This window comes from Pseudochaenichthys georgianus, chromosome 22 (assembly GCF_902827115.2).
Source record: "Pseudochaenichthys georgianus chromosome 22, fPseGeo1.2, whole genome shotgun sequence".
Classification (NCBI taxonomy): domain Eukaryota; kingdom Metazoa; phylum Chordata; class Actinopteri; order Perciformes; family Channichthyidae; genus Pseudochaenichthys; species Pseudochaenichthys georgianus.
In genome coordinates this window covers 26,676,421-26,697,170 of record NC_047524.1, presented here as the reverse complement: position 1 = coordinate 26,697,170, position 20,750 = coordinate 26,676,421, and the positions used below count along the sequence as shown (strand labels likewise).

Genomic DNA, 20,750 nt, shown 5'->3' with positions numbered 1-20,750 from the left:
TACAAAAAAGATCTGTGAATATCTCTCTTTAACATTGACAACTTTCGAAGGTAATCTGTAATCTGTAGAAAAGCACCGTATTTAGGTCAGCCTTCATAGCAAGGCTACATTAAATGTTATAATATTCATTGTGTCCTTTCTACTGTGTGCATATATTCCTGTCTTTAAAAATGTTTTTTAAAAATCTATCTATGATAGATAGATGGATAGATATATAGATAGATACTTCATTCATCCCAAATTGTGAAATGTGTGGAAAAAAGTATAAACATAATAACATTAGATACAAATAAAAGCAATAGACAGGAATATATGCATTAGGGATGGGAACGATTAATCGAATATTCGAAATTATTCAGGTATTCGAATATGAGTTATGAATATTTGTATTGTAATTTAATTTGTTTGGGAGGGATGCCTAAGTTGATTACATATGATCAAATGGAATAATTCAATGTATACGACAGTGCCATAGCTAAATGTGTTAGGTCTAAAGCTCACCGGTCCCTCACAGCGGGCAGAGCTGCAGGTGCTGATCTCTCTCTCTCTCTCGCTCTCTCGCTCTCGCCCGGTTATACTTGCATATACTCGCGTTTATGTCCAAATCCATCAGATCTAGCTAGTTCTAGCGAATGATATGGCTGCTGCCCCTCCCTACACGCAGATCACGCAGACTCAAACCTCATCTTATGCCCAAATTCCAGCTGAGAGGGTCTTCTCTACAGCTGGCCTGATTGTGAATCGTCTCCGCACCCACCTCTCCCTTGAGTAGACATGCTCATATTCTTTAACAAGAATGACTATTGAATATCTGCATTCTGTGCATAGGCCCTGTTATAGGTTGTTGATCTCTGTTGTAATAGGGTTACGTAATAGGGTTACGTTACATTCACAAATGCCTGATCGAAAGTTATCAATGTTGGAGAGAGATATTCACAGATCTTTTTTTTATTTGTAAAAATATTTAGCGTATTTGCAGATCCGTTTTACATTTGCAAATGTATTTGTGAGTTTGCAAATCTTTTAAATGCATTGTGGATGGTGTTTTACATTTACAAATTACATATTTACACACAAATTATTTTTGATGTTGACACAAATAATTATGAGACAAATCTATGCCCATATTGTAACAGCACTTTTTGACATTGATTTCTACCAGGCACCTTTTGTCTGAGTACATGTAGGGTCAACAAATCCATTTGTTAAAATCACATCTCAAAGTATCAGTAGTACACAGACACAGAACCACGTGGCAGGATATGAGGAAACACTTCCTGTTGGTATACACAGCACTCTGAGTAAATAGACTAACACAGCTTATTTCCCCATCAGCAACTAAAGTCGTTTATAACTTATATTTGTATAAATGTGTGATTCTAGTTTAACTTGACTTATGTTTAAGAAAAATGTAAAAAAAAAAAATTATATAATTTGTTTTACTTTAAAGGTGGGGTAGGTAAGTTTGAGAAACCGGCTCGAGATACACTTGTTATATTCCATGGAATGCTCTTAACATCCCGATAGCAATGAATATCTTAAGTGCTTTGACAAAAAATCCATAAAAAAATTTCTTCTGTGGAAGCCGTAATACTGTAAAAAACACGACCAATCATTTTAGCCGGCCCGGCTAAAGTAACTGGATGGCCTACCTGCCTGTCAGCCTTCCATCTGTGCACAAACTTATCTCGTGCCCTCATTGGTCATGTGTGTGTTGGAGGAGGGGCTCTGTAAGGAAGTGGCAGATTTTCTCAGGTTGTGTATTTTCAAATTCTAGCAATCACGAGCCGGTTTCTCAAACTTACCTACCCCACCTTTAACTTGTGTTTTATATAAATATTTGTATTCTTTTTTATTGGCCTTTTTTACTTTATTTATTATATATATATATATATATATATATATATATATATATATATATATATATATATATATATATATATATGTATTAAAACATTTGTCATCTCTATTGCATTTTTTTTCCTTTGCATTTAATTTATTTTATTTTTACTTTAACTTTGAATATATATATATATGAATATATTCTAATTTATTTAGAATATATTCATATAAACCAAATTATTATTATTCTAATTTATTTCATTTAGTTATTATAGTGCACATCTTTAATTTAAATTATATTTGTATAAATATTTTATTATTTTTGTATAAATATTTTATTATCTTTCATCTCTATCGCATATTTTTTACTTTGCGTGTTTACATAAAAATTATGGTTTTTTTGTATATATATATTTTGTATTCCAATATATTTTATTGGACATTTTACTTAAACTTCTTATCTTCATATAAATATTTTTATTTTTATTTTTTATTCCAAATGCGACGTGTGTACATATTGAAGTGTTTCTGGTGTCCTGCAGGGCTGTCTGCTTCTGAGTGATGAACTGAACCACGCCTCTCTGGTCCTGGGAGCCAGACTCTCCGGGTCCACAATCAGAGTCTTCAAACACAACAGTGAGTCACAAGTAGTATTTTTCCTACTTCTGTGCTGTGATTATTAATGCTCCTTTCTATTTTGTTTGTTTATTTTATTTAAAGGACAGTGCACATTAATTCACATTGCTGTAAATGAGCCAGTATTAGCCAGCAGGCTAATTTTCAACTGTTGTCCTTGGCAAGATGTTAACTGACCACAACAAGACTAGAAAATAAAAACATAATTAAATAGAGTACAGCAGACAACATCAGTACACCAATAAATAAATAGCAGTACAACAATAAATAAATAGCAGTACAACAATAAATAGGAACAGTAGTACAACAATAGAGAGGAACAAACAAACATGCAAACAGATGAAATATTATCATACCTTGATTCAGTTAAAAGTGTTCACATTTTTGATTGTTTGATTTCTGTCCGTCAGTCCTCCAGTTTATATTTAGTCCAAAGCTTTTATTATTTTCATGGTCTAATACATCATTGATGTTCTGAATGACTCTGCAAAACAAAGATTGCCTTCATGTCTTTCCATGTGATGAAGGTTGCCGCTTTCTTGTTATTTGACGTCATTACTTTCTTTGATATAGTCGTTGACATGCTTTACAGTGCCACATACAATACTGGGCATTTAACTAAGTGTTCTGGTTAAAGCCTGACACAGCAAGATTGTTATTTCCTGGAAAGTGTTGAAGCACGTGGACTTTGACATGTTAAAGGTCTCTATACAGAATTCTTTAGTGTGGAAGTGCAATAAAAAAAAAACTAGAACCTATAAAATACAATGTGTTTTTTTTTTTAGTTTTTTTTTTAATTAGTAGCCTACCCTTTTTAATGGAAGATATTTTTGACATTCTGCTAATATAAAAAGCTCAGGGTAAAACAAAAGAAGAAAACTGGCCACTTTTATGGATGGTTTTTATTTTGCTTGTATTGTAGATGCTGACTCACTGCCACACTCTCACAGCTTACTGAGACATTTGAATAAACGGAACAATAGCCTTTGTTATTTTATTGGTAACTGTGCTTTTTCCGAATACAAGTTGAAAAGTCTGCTGTGAAAAAGTTATTTTGAGACTCTGTATACTGCATCTGTTTTCTGTAACCGCTCTTTCTGTTACTCAAACTTCATTGTATTCACACAAAAACAAGTATCTGTAATTGTAATGTACGTCAACTGCAGAGGAGAAGTGCTAGTTGCTAATGCTAACTGTGCTCGCATGCTAAATCAAGTACATTGAGAATTGTATTTAGGGGAGCTCATAAAAGATTTTGCTTATAGAACACGATATGGATTATGCATAACTATATAAATATAATGTGTGTATGTGTCTAATTAGCCTACAAATAATAAGCCTCTAGCTGTGTGATAGCCATTGGGCTAACTAGCTCAGAAGCAATGTCCACATTAAAGGTTGTTAGCATTTTTTTTACTTTTAATCGGGTAGATCAGTTGGTGTCTTATTTAGTGGATAATCCATCTTGGTCATCTTTTATCTAATAATAATAATTAGTTGATGTTACTAAAAGCTTGCTGTTTGAGTTATTAGCTGGTTCGGGTTTGCTAGTAACCTTTAAACATTTAGCCATTAGCTACCAGCTAACTAGCCAAAATCTCAGCTAGCTGCCTAAAACCAGTTGCCTGTCTATTTTTACAGCTTAATCATTTTAGTAGTTTGTTAAAGTAGCTTATTTTGTCAGTTATAGCCACAGACCAAAAATCACCACAAGTTAATCTAAAAGTACATCTGTTTCTTCTTTCTGAATCTTAAAAAATACAAATCAACGGGGTCTCCCCATGGCTAATGTGATTAAAAACAAGGGCAACTTTATTGAAGAATCTGACTCAAATCTCCTGGTTTCCTTTCCAGATATGCAGAGCCTGGAGAAACTGCTGAGGGAGGCCATAGTTCACGGGCAGCCCAGGACCCGAAGACCATGGAAGAAGATTCTCATTGTTGTAGAGGGCATTTACAGGTACCTTACCCATTTTCTCCCCAAGTTAAATATTTACCGAAACCTACCATTCACGTTCTGTTGATCTACCCTTGTGATTCTTTTGATTTGTTTTTTAGTGACAAGGTTATTCAAAGATAAAACGTTGTTTCAGACCACACAAATCAGGTGTTATCAGTGCTGAGAGGAAGGAGGAGGGACATCAATGTTTACTATTGTGCCATACAAATCATTGAGCCAAAAAGAGTAGAACAATGGTAGTCATCAGCTCTAAAGATAAGATTTCCTTACTGTTCAATGTCAGAAAAGTAGCTCTTATCTTTTATTTATGGCTCGTGTGGTTCCATTAGATTCAGCATTAGTAGCTGTATTAGGACAGGATTGCAAGTTGACAGCTGATTTAGTGCTGGGATAGATCTAACTGGTTGTACACACAGTAAGCAACATTGCATTTTTGTTTGTATAGCAATCTGCAGTTAAAAGGCTCCAGCTAATTATATACTTTTCTGTGTATCAGTGTACATTATTATCTTTATAATCTATATAAAAAATGCACTTGTCAATAGGAACAAAGTCTATCGCCTGTTTTTTAGTGAGTTTTACCATGTTGTAAAAAACATAAACGTGCTTATTTTCGTGGAATAACATTCGTATTATTAAGTTCTTGAGTAGGGAACATACTGTATTCCCTTAGTCAGTAATCAACAAGGACGTTTGCTTGACCCTGGCTTTAACCCCTTCCATTTTGTCCTTTCCTCCTTGCAGCATGGAGGGCAGCATAGTGCGCCTGCCAGAAATGATTGCTCTGAAGAAGCGCTACAAGGCCTACCTTTACCTAGACGAGGCCCACAGCATCGGGGCCCTGGGTCCTAGAGGCAGAGGCGTGGTCGATTACTTTGGCCTGGACCCCTGTGATGTGGACGTCATGATGGGAACATTCACCAAGAGCTTCGGTGCTGCAGGGGGATACATCGCGGGGAAAAGGGTGAGGCTGGAGGATTTTTATTTTTCTGCGGTTTCATTTAAATATATATATATATATATATATATAAATATATATATATATAAGAGGGTTAGGCCAAGCCAAGGGTCAGCAACCTTTACTATCAAAAGAACCTCAGTTTCTTAACTCTCAATGGATGTACAACATAATTAATTTTCATGCACATCTCCTTACATCTCCTGTGTATCTGCTGGCTTTAGGAGCTTATTGAGTACCTGCGCTCCCATTCCCACAGTGCGGTCTACGCATCCTCCATGTCTCCACCTGTGGTGGAGCAAGTCATCACTTCTATGAAGTGCATTATGGGAGAGGATGGCACAACGATAGGTGAGTGGCAAAACAACATTAAAGGTAACCAGAGGATTCTTTTGAGCTAGTGGAGCTACTGAAGTGTTTTTTGGATTGCAGTTTAGTTTTGTCTGATGCAAATGCATGCATGTATGCAGGTTAGCTTATATACAGTAAAAAAAACGGCAAAACAGGGTCGTCAAAAATAATGCATACAATGGCACAGATGCCTTCACCACGAATGGCTACAAAAAGATCTCATATCCCAAGCTTATCAACAAGCTAATGTTGCAGCTGAAATGTTCTCCAGGTCACAAAGTCAACCTCACATGATGATGATGTGATACCAGTTTTCAAGCACAGTAAATATTCTCTTCCCAGAGTATATGATGGGACCAAAGGGATGATTAGTACATGGTTTTAATAATACTTTTGCTTTTCAATGTTTGCCTTTTCAAACCATGAGCTGGTTAAAATCATATTTACCTTGATTTACAATATGTTCTCATTTGTTTTATCAGTACCGTTTTGAAGCTGTTGTGCTTTTCTTTGCCACAGTCCACTTTGGACTATATGAAATATTTCAGGATTGCACTTTTAACTCACTTGAAATGTTCTCACTTCCTTGGTTTCAAAACATAACAAATGCCATAATCTGTTCATTGGGACCATCAATGCTATTTTTCATTGCTGTTGCCACTATTGCTCATTAGGGGTGTAACGGTTCACAGAAGTCACGGTTCGGTTCGTACCTCGGTTTGGAGGTCACGGTTCGGTACGGTTCGGTACAACAAGAAAAAGCAAAAAAAAGTCCCAAATGCATAATTCCAGGTTTGTTGTTATTTATTTTTGAACAGTAGTGCAAGTTTCAGTTTCAAAATAAGGAACTCTAACATTTTTAATAATTGACTGTATTAAACAGTTAAAAACAAACCATAAACAGTACCACACACACTCAGATGGCCATAGTATCTATAATGGCTGATGTCAAACAAAAAGGTTTCATCAAGCTGTACAACTAAAAAGGATGTCTTACATCATAAATAATAAGAAAGTGTTTCAAGAGCGCAAAGTCGTTGAAAAACATATGCCAAAAGCTTCCGTTATTTATTTTGGTTTCACGGCTCTCATGTCTATTGGCTTCTTAAAAACAGCGGGGATCAGCTGTTGAACAGCTGTTGTCTTTTGCCGGGCTCATGTGATTGGCAAATCTGGGTGATGCCTTCTGATATGATTTAGCATGTTTGGCGTGTGTTCCCATTAGCATACCGCACCGCTGTAGAACAACGCCGACACACCGTCCTCGTCCGATCCACCACTCGCACACCTCATCGTTATTGTAGTCCACAGGGAACCCGAAATGTTCCCACACAGCTGATTTAAAAGAAGCAGGTGGGTTCTAGCTCCTGAGTGTTATCTGAAATCGCCATACTAACCTTTCTTCTTGTATTTAGTTCGTTTTGTTGTTGTGTTTCTTCTTGTTCTTCATTTGTTGTTTAATGGCGGCTGGCAAACAGCTTTTAGGCGCAATACCGCCCCCTGGATTATAAATAGTGTAGTGGATGCTGCCCTGAAGGACAGACTTTTTTCCCACTCGTAAAAAAAAAGGTGTATTCGCCGTGTGACTGCATGTGCCGAACCGTGACGTCCGAACCGCGACGGTACGGGACGAATACGGATACCGTTACACCCCTATTGCTCATGTAAACCTACTACTGCTGCGCCCCCTGTAACCTCAGATTCACCCTGAGTCATTTTGTTCTGGAACCGGACCTGCACACGGCCATATACTAAACACACTACAGAGCCCATTCCGTGTCCTGTTAGTGTTTACTTCCTGTCTGCCTTCTTCTGGTGATTTATCTGACGTCCAGCGCTCCGTCTTTTAACCTCTTTTCCTTTCTCTTTCTTTCCTTAGCAACCTTCATTACAGTCCTTGACAGTGGTCTGTACTGCTGTATTAACAACGTGTCACATGTTAAGAAGTTACAATCAGAATCGAGTATTCAACTAAGCCGTGTAATACAAGTTGTTAGTAGCCTTAAGGGCCTACACAGTTGTTATGCTATACCACATTGCCCTTCATTGGATGTATAATGAGCTGCACTAAACTACATTTTAGCATTTAAAACACCTAGCCATTCTTTTGAGGTTATTTTGGTGAAAGTCACTCATAAGTAACTACAAAGTAGTGTAACTCATTACATTTCAGAGACATTCATATTGTAATGTAACTTATTACTTTTAAAAGACAGTAATAAGTAATATGTAATATATTACATTTTGGAAGTAACTTGCCCAACACTGCCTAATATGTTGAGTGTGCTGTAATGTTTTAATTAATATTCAGGAACAAATAGATTGATAGGGCATCACTTTGTGTAGTTGTGTCTCTAAGGCTTAACACCATAGGCTGCAAGATTGCTTTTTTTATGCTGCTGAAACAAGAATGAGTTTTTATCCAATTTTGAGTTTTCTGTTGTAAAAGTGATTGCAAATAGACCTTTATTTAATAAGACAATGTGCAGCACAGGCAGTATGAGAAAAATAAAGAGCTTTTTCAACATTAAAGCATGGACACATGTCACAGCAGAGGTACAAAATACAAACCTGAAAATTAGCATTATATGTCTTCGTTAATATAAGTAATCAACGGGGGAACTTTCATAGTGAGCTATTGTGTGTTTTTAACCTATTCACCTTTAGAGTGTCCCCTTAATCACCATCTGTGACTAATTGAGTGCATCATGACCTGACTACATAAAAAAAACCTTGATGTCATCATAATGAAGAGTACCGTACTTGGCCTTGAGTTGTTTTATTGAAAGAGCATATCTTATCATTTAAAATTAACTAATAATTGAGATGTTCAGATTGTCAGTGTTGAGTGGATTTCATCTCAATGCTGTAATTGTAAGCAGTGGCCACTGGGTGTCAGTACAAACTGATGAAATCAGTAGTTTTATTTCACACTACTACTACTACTACTAAAAAACACAGAGTTGAAGCTGTATCTGTGTGAGATATAATAAATAGAAACCCTTCTTCTTCCCATTTATTATACCAAGGTCAATCCAGATGTATCTTGAGGTGAGGTTAGCTTTTCTGTATCAAAAAAGTCACTTCTGTTGACCTACTTTTTATTTTATTTGCATGGACGTGTATGTCTTGGTGCAATATTATGATAATAGTAGTTCTTTGTGACTACATTTGGGGGCAAATTAACATAGTTTGTAGTCGTGTTTTTAAAGAATCAGTGAATCTTCTATCTCCTGTGGCAGAAGGAAAACATTACAGAGAAGTCAAAACTCCCCCTCCCCCGAGGGCTGCATCCCTCAGATGTTTCCTCTCACATCTCATGAATGTGTTCGTTTTCAGCTGCTTATCAACACTCTTTTTTTCCCTTTCTTTTTTCATCAAACTCGCTTTAAATATTTCTCATCTTCTCACATTTAAAATGTCTGAAAATACACATTATGGTAATATGTAGTGAGTCTAACTGTTACCCATGAATCCTTGTGCGTAATGCGTATCACTACTGTTGTAAGACAAATAATTGTTGCCCCCCTTGGATTTTATCATCTGTGTTTTTAGTACTATTTATTTATTTGACTTTGTTTTACTATGAGTATCAACCGGGATATGTTTGTCTAAATGAGCTTCACTGCTCAGTCTGCCAGCGATGGAAGACGACGATAAAAGTCACAACACAAGCCAGCAGGATCCTCCCGATCAATCTGTTCCAACAAACAGGCGTTTCGGTTTCTGTTCAAATATTTCCCATCTTCTATAGTCACTTTACCGGTGCTTTTCTTAAAAATTCTATAATATTGTAAATTCAGAGCAACTGCATAAAAACGCCCTAGGGTTTGGTATCGTTTGCATTTCACAATTCTGGTTTTGATTCCGGTTCTGCTTAGAGAATTCCAAATGACCGTTCCGAACCTTATATCCAACTCAATTGTATACATATGTAAGAGTCTCCTACTTTAGCTTTGGGGTCTTTGGGCTGACCATTGTCAAAGACCCCCAAACTAAAAGATCATTAACTTTAATAGCATTGTGGTTCCAACTCTTGTTAAAAATTCTCTTCTGATCCTCCCCAGGCTGTGACCGTGTGCATCAGCTGGCAAAGAACGCAGTGTATTTCCGCAGGAAGCTTCAGAAGATGGGCTTCATCATCTACGGAAACGAGGACTCGCCTGTTGTACCCATGATGCTCTACATGCCCGCCAAGATAGCGTAAGCCTACAGATTTGACTCGCTGCTTAAAGTCGTTTTCACGCATTAAAACCTAGAACAATACAGAATGATGAATAATATTATTTGATGTGAGATATAGCCAGTTTACATATTTCAAAAGATCCTGATTTTTGTATTAATAAAAAAACACATTTTCATCAGGGGGCTATACAGTGTGTGCAGATCAAACATGAATGAAAATACATAATGCATAATGCATGACAACATAAACAATCTAATTAACTAAATGCTAATTTGAATGTAAAACACAAATAAAGTTAAATGAATATAAGATCCAGGAAGATGTTTAAGGTAAGCCCTAATTATAGGCTTTGTTAAAAAAAAGAAGTCTTAGTCTTATAATTAGTCATAGTATTTATTTTAGCGCTTTACATTACATATTGTAATAGATTGAATTCTGTGGACAATACCCACTTATAAAAGCTATGTATTTTTTCTCAATTCAATAAGTATAAATGTTCTAAACAATAAATCTCAATGAACAATACTAGCTTGCCATAATGTTGCACAGGTTAATGTCTTTATTAGAACTATATTTTGGTATGTCATTTCTTGCCGCGTCTCTTCTGTCCCACAGAGCGTTTAGCAGGGAGATGTTGAAGAGGAACATCGGGGTGGTGGGGGTGGGCTTCCCCGCTACGCCCATCATCGAGTCCCGGGCACGCTTCTGCATCTCCGCCGCCCACACGAAGGACGTGCTCGACAGGGTAACTCATTTATATAAACACGGTTTTATCACATAAAACTGTTTTAATTTAATTCTTCTTGGGCAAGAAATTAGATCTGAGAAAAACAACAAGAAGTAAAAAAGATAGCAAAAGTCTTAGTTCTATCTGTTTTTCTTACACTAAATTCTCTATAATAGGAAAGTTAGTGTTTAGCTTTACACAGTATTACTAGAACCTCATGGCCACTGAAAATACTCGGTCCTGATTGGATGGACAAAACGGTTAACACTGATTGGTCAAACATCAGTATTATTCTCCCCCTTACCGTGATCTAATTTGTTTATATTCTAAGGATTGCTTTTTACTTCTCGCAATTGCAATTACACAAAATAAATCGTAAAAATGTTGTTAATATGTGGAGATTATTCCGCGGAACAAAACACATAAGTATGACACATTCCTGCAATATACCCAAACATCCAATGGGGACATCTCATTGCGTTTGTCAAGAGAGTCTTTGCAATGTTAACTTGGCCTCACTGCACCACCCTTTTGTCACCTCAGTGTGGTGTCAGGGTACTAAGGCTTCCTGTTTGTATCTCAGAGCACATTTTCTTTTTAGACAAAGAGGGTGAGCTAGGCTCCGATATTATTTTCTGTTGATTTCATTTTATTTATTGGAAGTTTTTTTTTAATTAAATTAGGAAATAAATGACAAAATCAGACCAATTGTGGATGGTTGTTCAGGTGGGACCACCTCACAGCTTGTCAGAGTAGAGGAGAGATGGATTGAGGGGGAGACTGCATTATCTGTTACGAGTTCAGACGCCCACCCTCATGTTCCTCAGTGTCTCAATGTCAGTGCTGTCTCTGGGCATTACATCACAAAGCCGCCCACTCCTCTCAAATACTGCAAGAGCTCCTCTTCTACTATATTTGCCTGCTTGTCCTTTTGCAGTCACCATCTTTAACTTCAGCCTCTAGGTCATCCGGCAAAAGTCTTAAATCCCCTGTTCTAATTGGGGTGTCCTTGTGGCTCGGATGTCAAATGTGGCTCCAGGAAGTGCGGGGGCTGTTATCCACTCCCATTCCTTGTCTTGCTCTCAAGACAAAAAAAGCGAGGACAGGGAGTCGCTGTTGTTAAGATCTTTTTGTTAGGCCTCCTTGCTGTATCACTTTCTTGTACTTTGATGTGTCGTGACGATTTGTGAGTTTCTTTTATCTTTTGGTAAGCGTTGGCAGTCGAGCCCTCTCCTTCAATAGCACCCACACATCTTTGATCATAGAAGTCTACTCTGACTTCTTGAAAAAGTCAAAACAGACAGACTACTTTTTGTGGCTTTTTAATCTGCAGTGGAGCAATGAGCAGCTTAATAGCCAAAAAGACTGACTAATGGCCACCTGACGCAAAGAGGTGTCAGGTGGCCAAAAGCACAACTTCAAATGAACACTATTGCTGTGCTATTTCTGCATGTCACCCTTATAGATTATATTTGTGTCAAAACATTTACCACATAAACCTTCAATCTCGTGTTCACCCCTGTTGTAACCTATTGGCATTTCAAAAAGAAAAACACGGAAGACCTAAGATGAAAGTCAGATAAAATATTATAGTGACCCATTTTCTAAGGCTGATATATTTTGTTTTATAATGTAATCATTTCTATAATGTATGTATGACTATGAAAAAAAAGGTTCATCTGTGAAAACAAGTCTTCCAAAATTGGAATGTGAACTTTTTGTTTGTTTTTGTAATACTGACTTCAGCACCACTACCCAATAATCTAAATGTAATTTGTACTTGTTTTCTTCCAGTTGAGTTTGACCTTGCATTCTAAATATATATTTTGATATGGTTAAATTACATTTATAGCCAATCAAAAACTACAGTAATTAAGATAATAAGACTGACCTGAAAGAAAAGTGTGAATGCTTTCAATCCTATTCCCCATATCAGTTCATGGGGTAGTGGTGCACTTCAGCCCCTTGTGGTCCAAATGAGAATTACAAGAACAAACACTGGAAAAGTGATAATTTCACCACCTGTTCTTAAATCATAAACAATTGATATCAGATTTAAAAAAAGATCATCCAATTATTTTTCTCACTGGTCTCTCAGGTACTACTGTACAACATTAATGATATGTAAAACAAATCAAATAGCACAAAAGAAATTCAGGTAATCAGATTAAGCACTAACTGTTCTACACAAATACACACTCGACCTACACACAACTGTTCGTTTCATTGTGTTTTACCAACAACTTGTTTATATTGTTAAGCATTGACTGATTTAACTTTAAGAAACGTTCAAGAAGCGCTTTTACGACGGAAGATCTTCCATTTCGGGGAAGAGTTTCAGACAGAATGAACTCTTGCTGCTGTGTAGATGATGTATCTGTATGAACTCATCACCTCCTGTGCTATTACAGGATGTCCTACTGGTGGTGACTACCCCTCCTGCCAATTAATGGGAAAGAAAAGTTGAAAAGAGTTAAGGTTTAAGGTTTCAGCTCAAGTTTTGATGTAATCTTACATGAAAGATGTACAAATCTAGCTTGGTGCAGTTTTACATTTCCTGGAGCCACATATTTCCCTTCATGCTGACAGCCTTTTTATTGAACAAATGTCTCCACAGGCGCTGAGTGTCATCAGTGAGGTGGGAGACCTTGTTAATCTCAAGTATTCCCGGCAAAAGATACAGCCGTCTGTGGCGCGGTCCTTCGACGATAATGTGTTCGAGGACATTGACGACTGATTCCTCTCCTGAAGCGGCGTGAACCTAACAACCCCGGAACACTCGGAACGGGTCGAGATGGATCACAAGTCTTCCACGAGGACCGATGTGTGCACAGGTGCCCCTTGTCACTAGCTTGCCATAACGTAAATCATCCGCATCAAATGGGACACTTAAAACTATTTTTTTCCTGTTTATCATTTTGTGTCCAATAACTTGTAGTTATATGTCTGCTGTGCTTGTAACATTGGTCATGTTTAGGGTTAGCCATATGGTTGCGTATGTGATGTGGACAAATGCCAAATTTGAAATGGAAAATGTCAAGTTTCCATACAAATATATCCATCTTTAACTTTTATGGGTAAAAAAGGATTACTTTTAAACATCAATAATACACTTTCATCGAGTATTGTTCAGATCAGTGGTTATCAACATTGGCTTGAATCAGAACACCCACAAGTTACTGACCACATTTCTTCTTTTTTAATAAAAAATATCATACAAGGTGGATCCATTTTTAGGATATATTAACATTATACCCAACATCCAACTGGCATTATTTTCAGACTTGTTTGTGTGGCAATGCTCACTCTACCAGGAAGCTACTAGTTTTGTAAGTAAACACAGGTAGAACTTGTTCACAATTTTAGGGGACTTGTCTAAGAAGCACTGCTATTGATACTTTTTTGCTCTTCAACCTGATTAAGTACACATTTCTAACCAATGCGTTTGACATTGGCTTGTTACTTATCTTTAATTCTAGAGTTGAATTGCAAGATCCATACCACACTTTGGCAATATAAGGCGTTGCTAATTGTAGCCCCAAAAAGAAACAGTCTCTGCCTGTAACTCCTCATGATACCATATTCTGATTCCGATTCTTTATATAGTGGCATCTCGTCGGAATTTTAAGTAAGGCATATTCCCAATAAAAGTTAGCAATATTCCCAAAAACAGTTAGCAATTAGCATCCATAAACTACTGCTTGACAACTTAATTTGCCTCAGCTGAACCAAGTCTGTTTCAGTGCAACAATGCCAAAATGGAAATGGAGCCAAGTAGTAGTGAGCCTGTAATTAGCCATATTAGCTTAGTGTTGGATAATGAAAAGCCCTACGCTGCATAACTCCAACAATGTGGTACAGCTTCTTAAATCCAATGTACTTGGCATTAACAAAATCTGTATTCATTTCAAATGCAAGAAGAAAACAACTTTTTTGTGGAGTGAAGCTCAGCTAATCCATCAGTCCGCCTAACATTTCATTACATCCTTTTTTTTGGTATTTTAATGATCTATTTCGATTATTTTGTTGAATTTTTTTAATTGGGAATTCATACTAATAGTATTTTGCAATTTGCAGTGACAACATTTGAGTTGTATTAAAATAACTTATATCCTACTATTTCAAAAATAGTAGATATCATTTCAAAAGTGATTGTATCAGCTGTCACTGGTTGAACTATAAAAGCTCTATTTTAATAAAAATACCAGTTTTCGTAAACGCTAACTTTGTAATCCATATTGATTCTAATAAGTCATTTCTATAAAAAATGGAATGCGAACAAGTCCCATTGAACATTTAAAGACAAATAAAACCAGATTTGCCTGTTACACATGGATTTGGCCCTTTTTTAAAAGACAGATGTCCAATATATATATATATATATATATATATAGTCCAGTTGGCTTTCAGATTTGTATGGAAAAATATACCCCTATTATAATATTACTATTTTTCAACAATATATTATAGGTGTCAGGTGTAAACAAAACATGTCTGGATTTGAGTTGTGTTTGAATTAAAGATATTTTCATTTCCATCCTATCACCTGGGTTCTTATTAGTATTATCATTGCTCTTTGTATGATAACATTGTCTTATGTAAGAGAGAAAGCTTTGCGGTGACACAGATGTCATTAACATTTCCAAGGATGTGTGTGATTGCTTGCATGGTTTCCCGGTATTAACGCGCTGCACTTTTACCTTGATTTCTTTTTTTTACACCTGTCTTTTGAGCTCTGGGTTTATCTTGGCATTTTTGTGACCAAACTTGCATGCATACATTCACACTTGCCACGCATTCACACGCATACTAATAAGCATTGTGTAACCACTCGTTCCTCATAATTACACATGTACAGTAATCAGTCATGAAGCTGCTCTGCACCACAGCCCGTGCTCAACAATATACAGTACAGTATTCTTATGAATGTTGACATAAAAATCTACTTATTTCCAGAGAAAGTTAATATATCTGTCTGGGTTTAAGGACGGTTTTCTTTGCCTTCTTCCATATCAGTGTTTATCTTAATCCTTTTTTTATTTTCTTACTAGAAAATACCTAAATTACAAATGATTGTCCATAAGCTTAAAGTTACACATGTATGTTGTTGCAGATTATCATATTTTGTTGAATTGTTTTATGTTTGCACACAGGAAAGCCATGAAATCATACTAAAAGCAGGCATTTAGACTATATTTTGATATGAAAGCAGAATAATGTAAAGACCTTATGACCTGATGTCTTAATAATGCTTTTCTTAAAGGGACAGTGCAGACCTTTTTGAAATGCAGTTGTATGAGGAATTTACCTGAAGTAGGTTGCAAGTAGATTTTTTTTTAAATGCTAAAAAAACGTTCTATTCGGTGCCAATCCACAGCCGCACATTGCTCGCTTCTGTGCTTTTCTGTTTCTCCTGAGGCATGTCATCTGCTTAAGGTATTAGAGTGGTGCAGGAATAAGTCTTCAGGTTCCATCGTCTCGAAGTCTACGTTTTTTTTTACTTGATTTTGGTTAGATGCCAGAATTAAGGTCTGTGGTTAACTCTCAAGACTTTTAAGTTTTGTTTCTAGAACATAAAATACGTTATCATATACCCAACTGGTGAATGTCTGAAGCTTCTAACTCTTAATAACGGCCGGCTAAATGAGACTATTAAACGCATCACATCGAACATTAGCTGCCTTTAGCTTAGCGGTGGTGACACACAGTCATGTGACCGTGATGTGTATAGCCTAACATAAGCTTTTTACCTCTAGTGATTGCATTGAAACTTCAAAAATCATAAAAGTCTAGTTGAAATGTGGACATTATTACAAAACGTGTAAAATAAACTGTTAATTTGCCTCATCTTATTTTCTGCAACATTCAAAGGAGCCCTTTTGATGATAACTTCTAGGTTGGCCTACAAAAATACATCACTGCATCATTCTATAGTACACTGATTATGGATAAGTTGCGCACAACCCCATTTCAAAACATCCAATGTATCCTTTTAATAAAAGTACCTTTTCAGAACAATAGGTACTTCATAAAAAAATCGTCTCATGTAAAACATTCTGTGCCCTTTCTGAATAATACAGTGTGATCCTTCACTGAACCATTTAACGGTTTTGGTCTTAAAAATGATGTACATTTAAAAGGAAAACTTTTCAGCTTTGATGTAAAATGGAGATAATCCCGGTATTTTGTACAAAGTTTATATTGTTTCATTGCAAAGGAGCTAATCGGAATACTTTGTTTACTAAAGAGAAACCTGGAAAAGATGGTTATCACTATTACTGGCAGCTTGTGTTGAGTGTGCCATTAATAGACGAGTTACCACACATCAGAGATAATTATTTTCTGATATAGTGCCTTTTGAAGCATTTTCTAACAGTTTTGATTATATTAAGTGTCATAACGTTGATTGCTCATCTTTTACAGTCTTTGATTTATTTTTACTACTTTGTCTTCAACAGTATTTATAACTAGTGCTGGGTGTGTTTTCCGTCGACTTATTGCAATGCATTTGATTATAGAAAATGCACTATTTGCCACATTTTCAGCAAATTATTAACATGTAAAATGTCACCCATGTTCATGATATCAATAGATCATTAATAAACAATAAAAAAATGCTGTTTTGAATTTCTTTCAGTTTTGTCAAGACTCCTTTACCAAATCTATACGCTGATGATATACCTTTTTTCTTTTGTTGTTCTATTGTCTAATCCTTTGTCCACAAATGACTGGAAAATACTTTTTCAACGTTATCGGGGTCTATGGCTTAAAAAGCGAAGGTTCTTTGTGGACTGGCTGAATGAAGGCTACATTGTGCGAATCGGGAGATCATTTAGAAAAAAACTAAAACGTTCAACTTTCACAAACATTTCTAACACAATATTCAACTTTTAAAACATCATTTACATGAAATGCCTTTATGACTCAAGTTTACATTATCGGTATTTTTGGTATTTGAGGTTTCATATAATTAGAGATGCCTTTCAATGTATGGCCTATGACTGGTTGCCTTTTGGGAATGTGTATAGTGAAACCCTTTTTAATGAAAAAGGTCAATCAAAGTTGCTTCCTCAGTCCACAACAAGAGGATTTAGGAAAATAATAATTATAAGGTCAATACTTTTTTCTCTATGTGGCACCCACACAGACCTATTCTTACAAATAGATGATGCAAGCGCTACCTAAAGTAAGCTAGTTTGACATTAGCTGCTCCAAATCCAGGAGCTCACAGATGTCCTCACAGACATCTCCCTGAGCCAGGCTGTTGTTCCCTCGTGCTTCAAGGAAACCACCATCATTCCAGTGCCAAATAAGTCATCTCCATCCTGCTTCAACGACTACCGCCCCGTCGCACTAACTTCTACCATCATGAAGTCCTTCGAAAGGCTGGTCATGAAGCAGATCAAATCCACCCTCCCCCCGTTGCTGGACCCATTTCAGTTTGCCTACCGAGCTAAACGGTCCACAGAGGATGCAATCTCCTCCGCTCTCCACCCAGCCCTCACACTCCTGGACACTAAGGACTCCTATGTTAGAATGCTATTCATTGACTTCAGCTCGGCATTCAACACTATCATCCCCCAGCAGCTTGTACAAAATCTTACAGACCTGGGCCTCAGCCCCTCTCTCTGCAACTGGTTGCTGGACTTCCTCACAGAGAGACCACAAGCTGTACAGGTCAACAACAACACCTCAAACACCCTCATACTGAGTACGGGGGCCCCCAAGGATGTGTGCTCAGCCCCCTTCTCTTCACTCTGCTGACCCACGAGTGCAAAGCCAACTTCAGCTCCAACCACATCGTGAAGTTTGCAGACGACACTACTCAAGGACCGCCTACTTCCATCTACGTAACATTGCAAAAATCAGGCATATCTTGCCTCAAAACGATGCAGAGAAACTAGTCCATGCATTTGTTACTTCTAGGCTGGATTATTGTAACTCTTTATTATCAGGGAGTACCAAGAAGTCAATCAAGTCGCTTCAGCTGATTCAAAATGCTGCGGCTCGTGTACTAACCAGAGTTAGGAAAAGGGACCACATTACTCCTGTTCTGGCTGCCTTACACTGGCTCCCTATAGAACACAGGATAGAATTTAAAATTCTTCTTCTCGCCTACAAAGCCCTTAATGGGCAGGCGCCATCTTACCTTAAAGAACTCATTATACCCTACTGTCCTACTAGGGCATTGCGTTCCAAGAATGCAGGGTTGTTGGTTGTTCCTAGAATCCTTAAAAGTACAATGGGAGCCAGAGCCTTTTCTTATCAAGCTCCACATTTGTGGAATCAGCTTCCAGTTTGTGTTCGGGCGGCAGACACCCTATCCGTTTTTAAGAGTGCGCTTAAGACCTTCCTTTTTGATAAAGCTTATAGTTAGGGCTGATTAGATTCAGCCCCTAGTTTTGCTGATATAGGCTTAGTTTGTCGGGGGACATCTTACTTCTTCCTTCTCTCTGTCTATACCCGTGTACACTCATGTTCCGATTAACCCAGCTTCCCCAAATGTCTTTCTTTTTGGTGTCTATATACGCTGGGATCCGGAGTCATGGATGATCCTGCGGTCCTGTGTCCTGGATCGCGAGTGCTGGATCTTGAGTCGTGGCTGTGGTCCTGGATCATAGGTCCTGGATGGATATCCTCGTGGATTCATCTTCCTATTATACACACATGCATTTCCAAACATTTGGACTACCTATGTTGCAAATGTATTATCTTTTCAATTTACACACGGCATCTATTGCACGTCTGTCCGTCCTGGGAGAGGGATCCCTCCTCTGTTGCTCTCCCTGAGGTTTCTCCCATTTTTCCCTTTAAAACTGGGTTTTCTTTGGAAGTTTTTCCTTGTACGATGTGAGGGTCTAAGGACAGAGGGTGTCGTATTGTCATACTGATATTCTGTACACACTGTGAAGACCACTGAGACAAATGTAACATTTGTGATATTGGGCTATATAAATAAACATTGATTGATTGATTGATGGTGGGTCTCATCAGCCAAAACGATGAGACTAAGGAAGGAAGGAAGTGAACCAGCTGGCCCTGTGGTGCCAAAATAACAACCTCTTCCTCAACCTGGAGAAAACAAAGGAGATTGTTGTTGACTTCAGGAGAACCCACTACCAACCCCCTCTCCCCCTGACCATCAATGGCGCTGCTGTGGAGCAGGTGACCAGCACCAAATTCCTTGGTGTGACTATCACTGATGACCTCACCTGGAGAAACAACACCACCGCACTAGCAGCGAAAGCCCAGCAGCACCTGTACTTCGTCCGGAAGCTCAAGCAAGCCGGAGCATCACCCCCCAACATGCTGTCTTTCTACCGAGGCGCCACTGAGAGCATCGTCAGCAGCTGCATCACGCTGTGGTTTGGAAGCTGCACCGCCTCCAACCGCAAGAGCCTGCAGCGCAATGTGAACTCTGCCCAGAGGATCATCGGTGCCTCACTCCCATCACTACAGGACATATATAACACCCGCCTCACCCGCAAAGCACCCATTGTGGGTGATACCACCCACCCCTCCAACAGCCTCTTCAGCCTCCTGCCTTCAGGGAGAAGGTTCCACAGTCAGGATGCTGAACTCTATCCCCTCCTCTCCCTCCCTCCCCCCTCTGACATTTCTCCCCTGACCTCTCCACCCTACCTCCCACCTTTCCCCCCTGCCCCAAATGGACCTGGACTTTAAACACACACACACACACACACACACACACACACACACACACACACACACACACACACACACACACACACACACAACCTTCCCTCATCCAGCACCAGTACTTTTTCTACCCATCTCCGCTGCTACTGCACTGAAACTGTACTTTGAACATCATTTTCTCATTTGCACTAAAGAATACTTCCATTCATGTCAATTCATGTTCTATGGATTGTGTTTTTATAAATATATTATTAACTAGTACTTATTACTACTATTGCTTAGTTTTATACCCCGTTTATCTAGGCCCTTTTTTTATCTTGTTTTATGTAAATATGTCACAGTGGGACTGCGAGAAACGGTATTTCAAGAGTGCTGTATATAACACATGTAGAAATGTTGACAATAAAGCTGACATTGACTTTTTTTTTTT

The 20,750-nt window shown here is 37.8% G+C and overlaps 1 protein-coding gene across 1 annotated transcript in view; it reads left to right on the top strand.

Moving 5' to 3' along the window:
• The window catches only part of LOC117467449 (serine palmitoyltransferase 2-like), a 29,257-nt gene extending 11,970 nt beyond the window's left edge, over window positions 1–17,287 (top strand). The window contains exons 6-12 of the mRNA XM_034111085.2: window positions 2,385–2,478; window positions 4,333–4,438; window positions 5,183–5,402; window positions 5,621–5,747; window positions 9,815–9,950; window positions 10,549–10,678; window positions 13,278–17,287. Coding sequence (XP_033966976.1) covers window positions 2,385–2,478; window positions 4,333–4,438; window positions 5,183–5,402; window positions 5,621–5,747; window positions 9,815–9,950; window positions 10,549–10,678; window positions 13,278–13,397 — 933 coding nt within the window. The 3' untranslated portion in view covers window positions 13,398–17,287. The remainder of the gene's footprint in view (window positions 1–2,384; window positions 2,479–4,332; window positions 4,439–5,182; window positions 5,403–5,620; window positions 5,748–9,814; window positions 9,951–10,548; window positions 10,679–13,277) is intronic.
• Window positions 17,288–20,750: the final 3,463 nt, after the last annotated feature.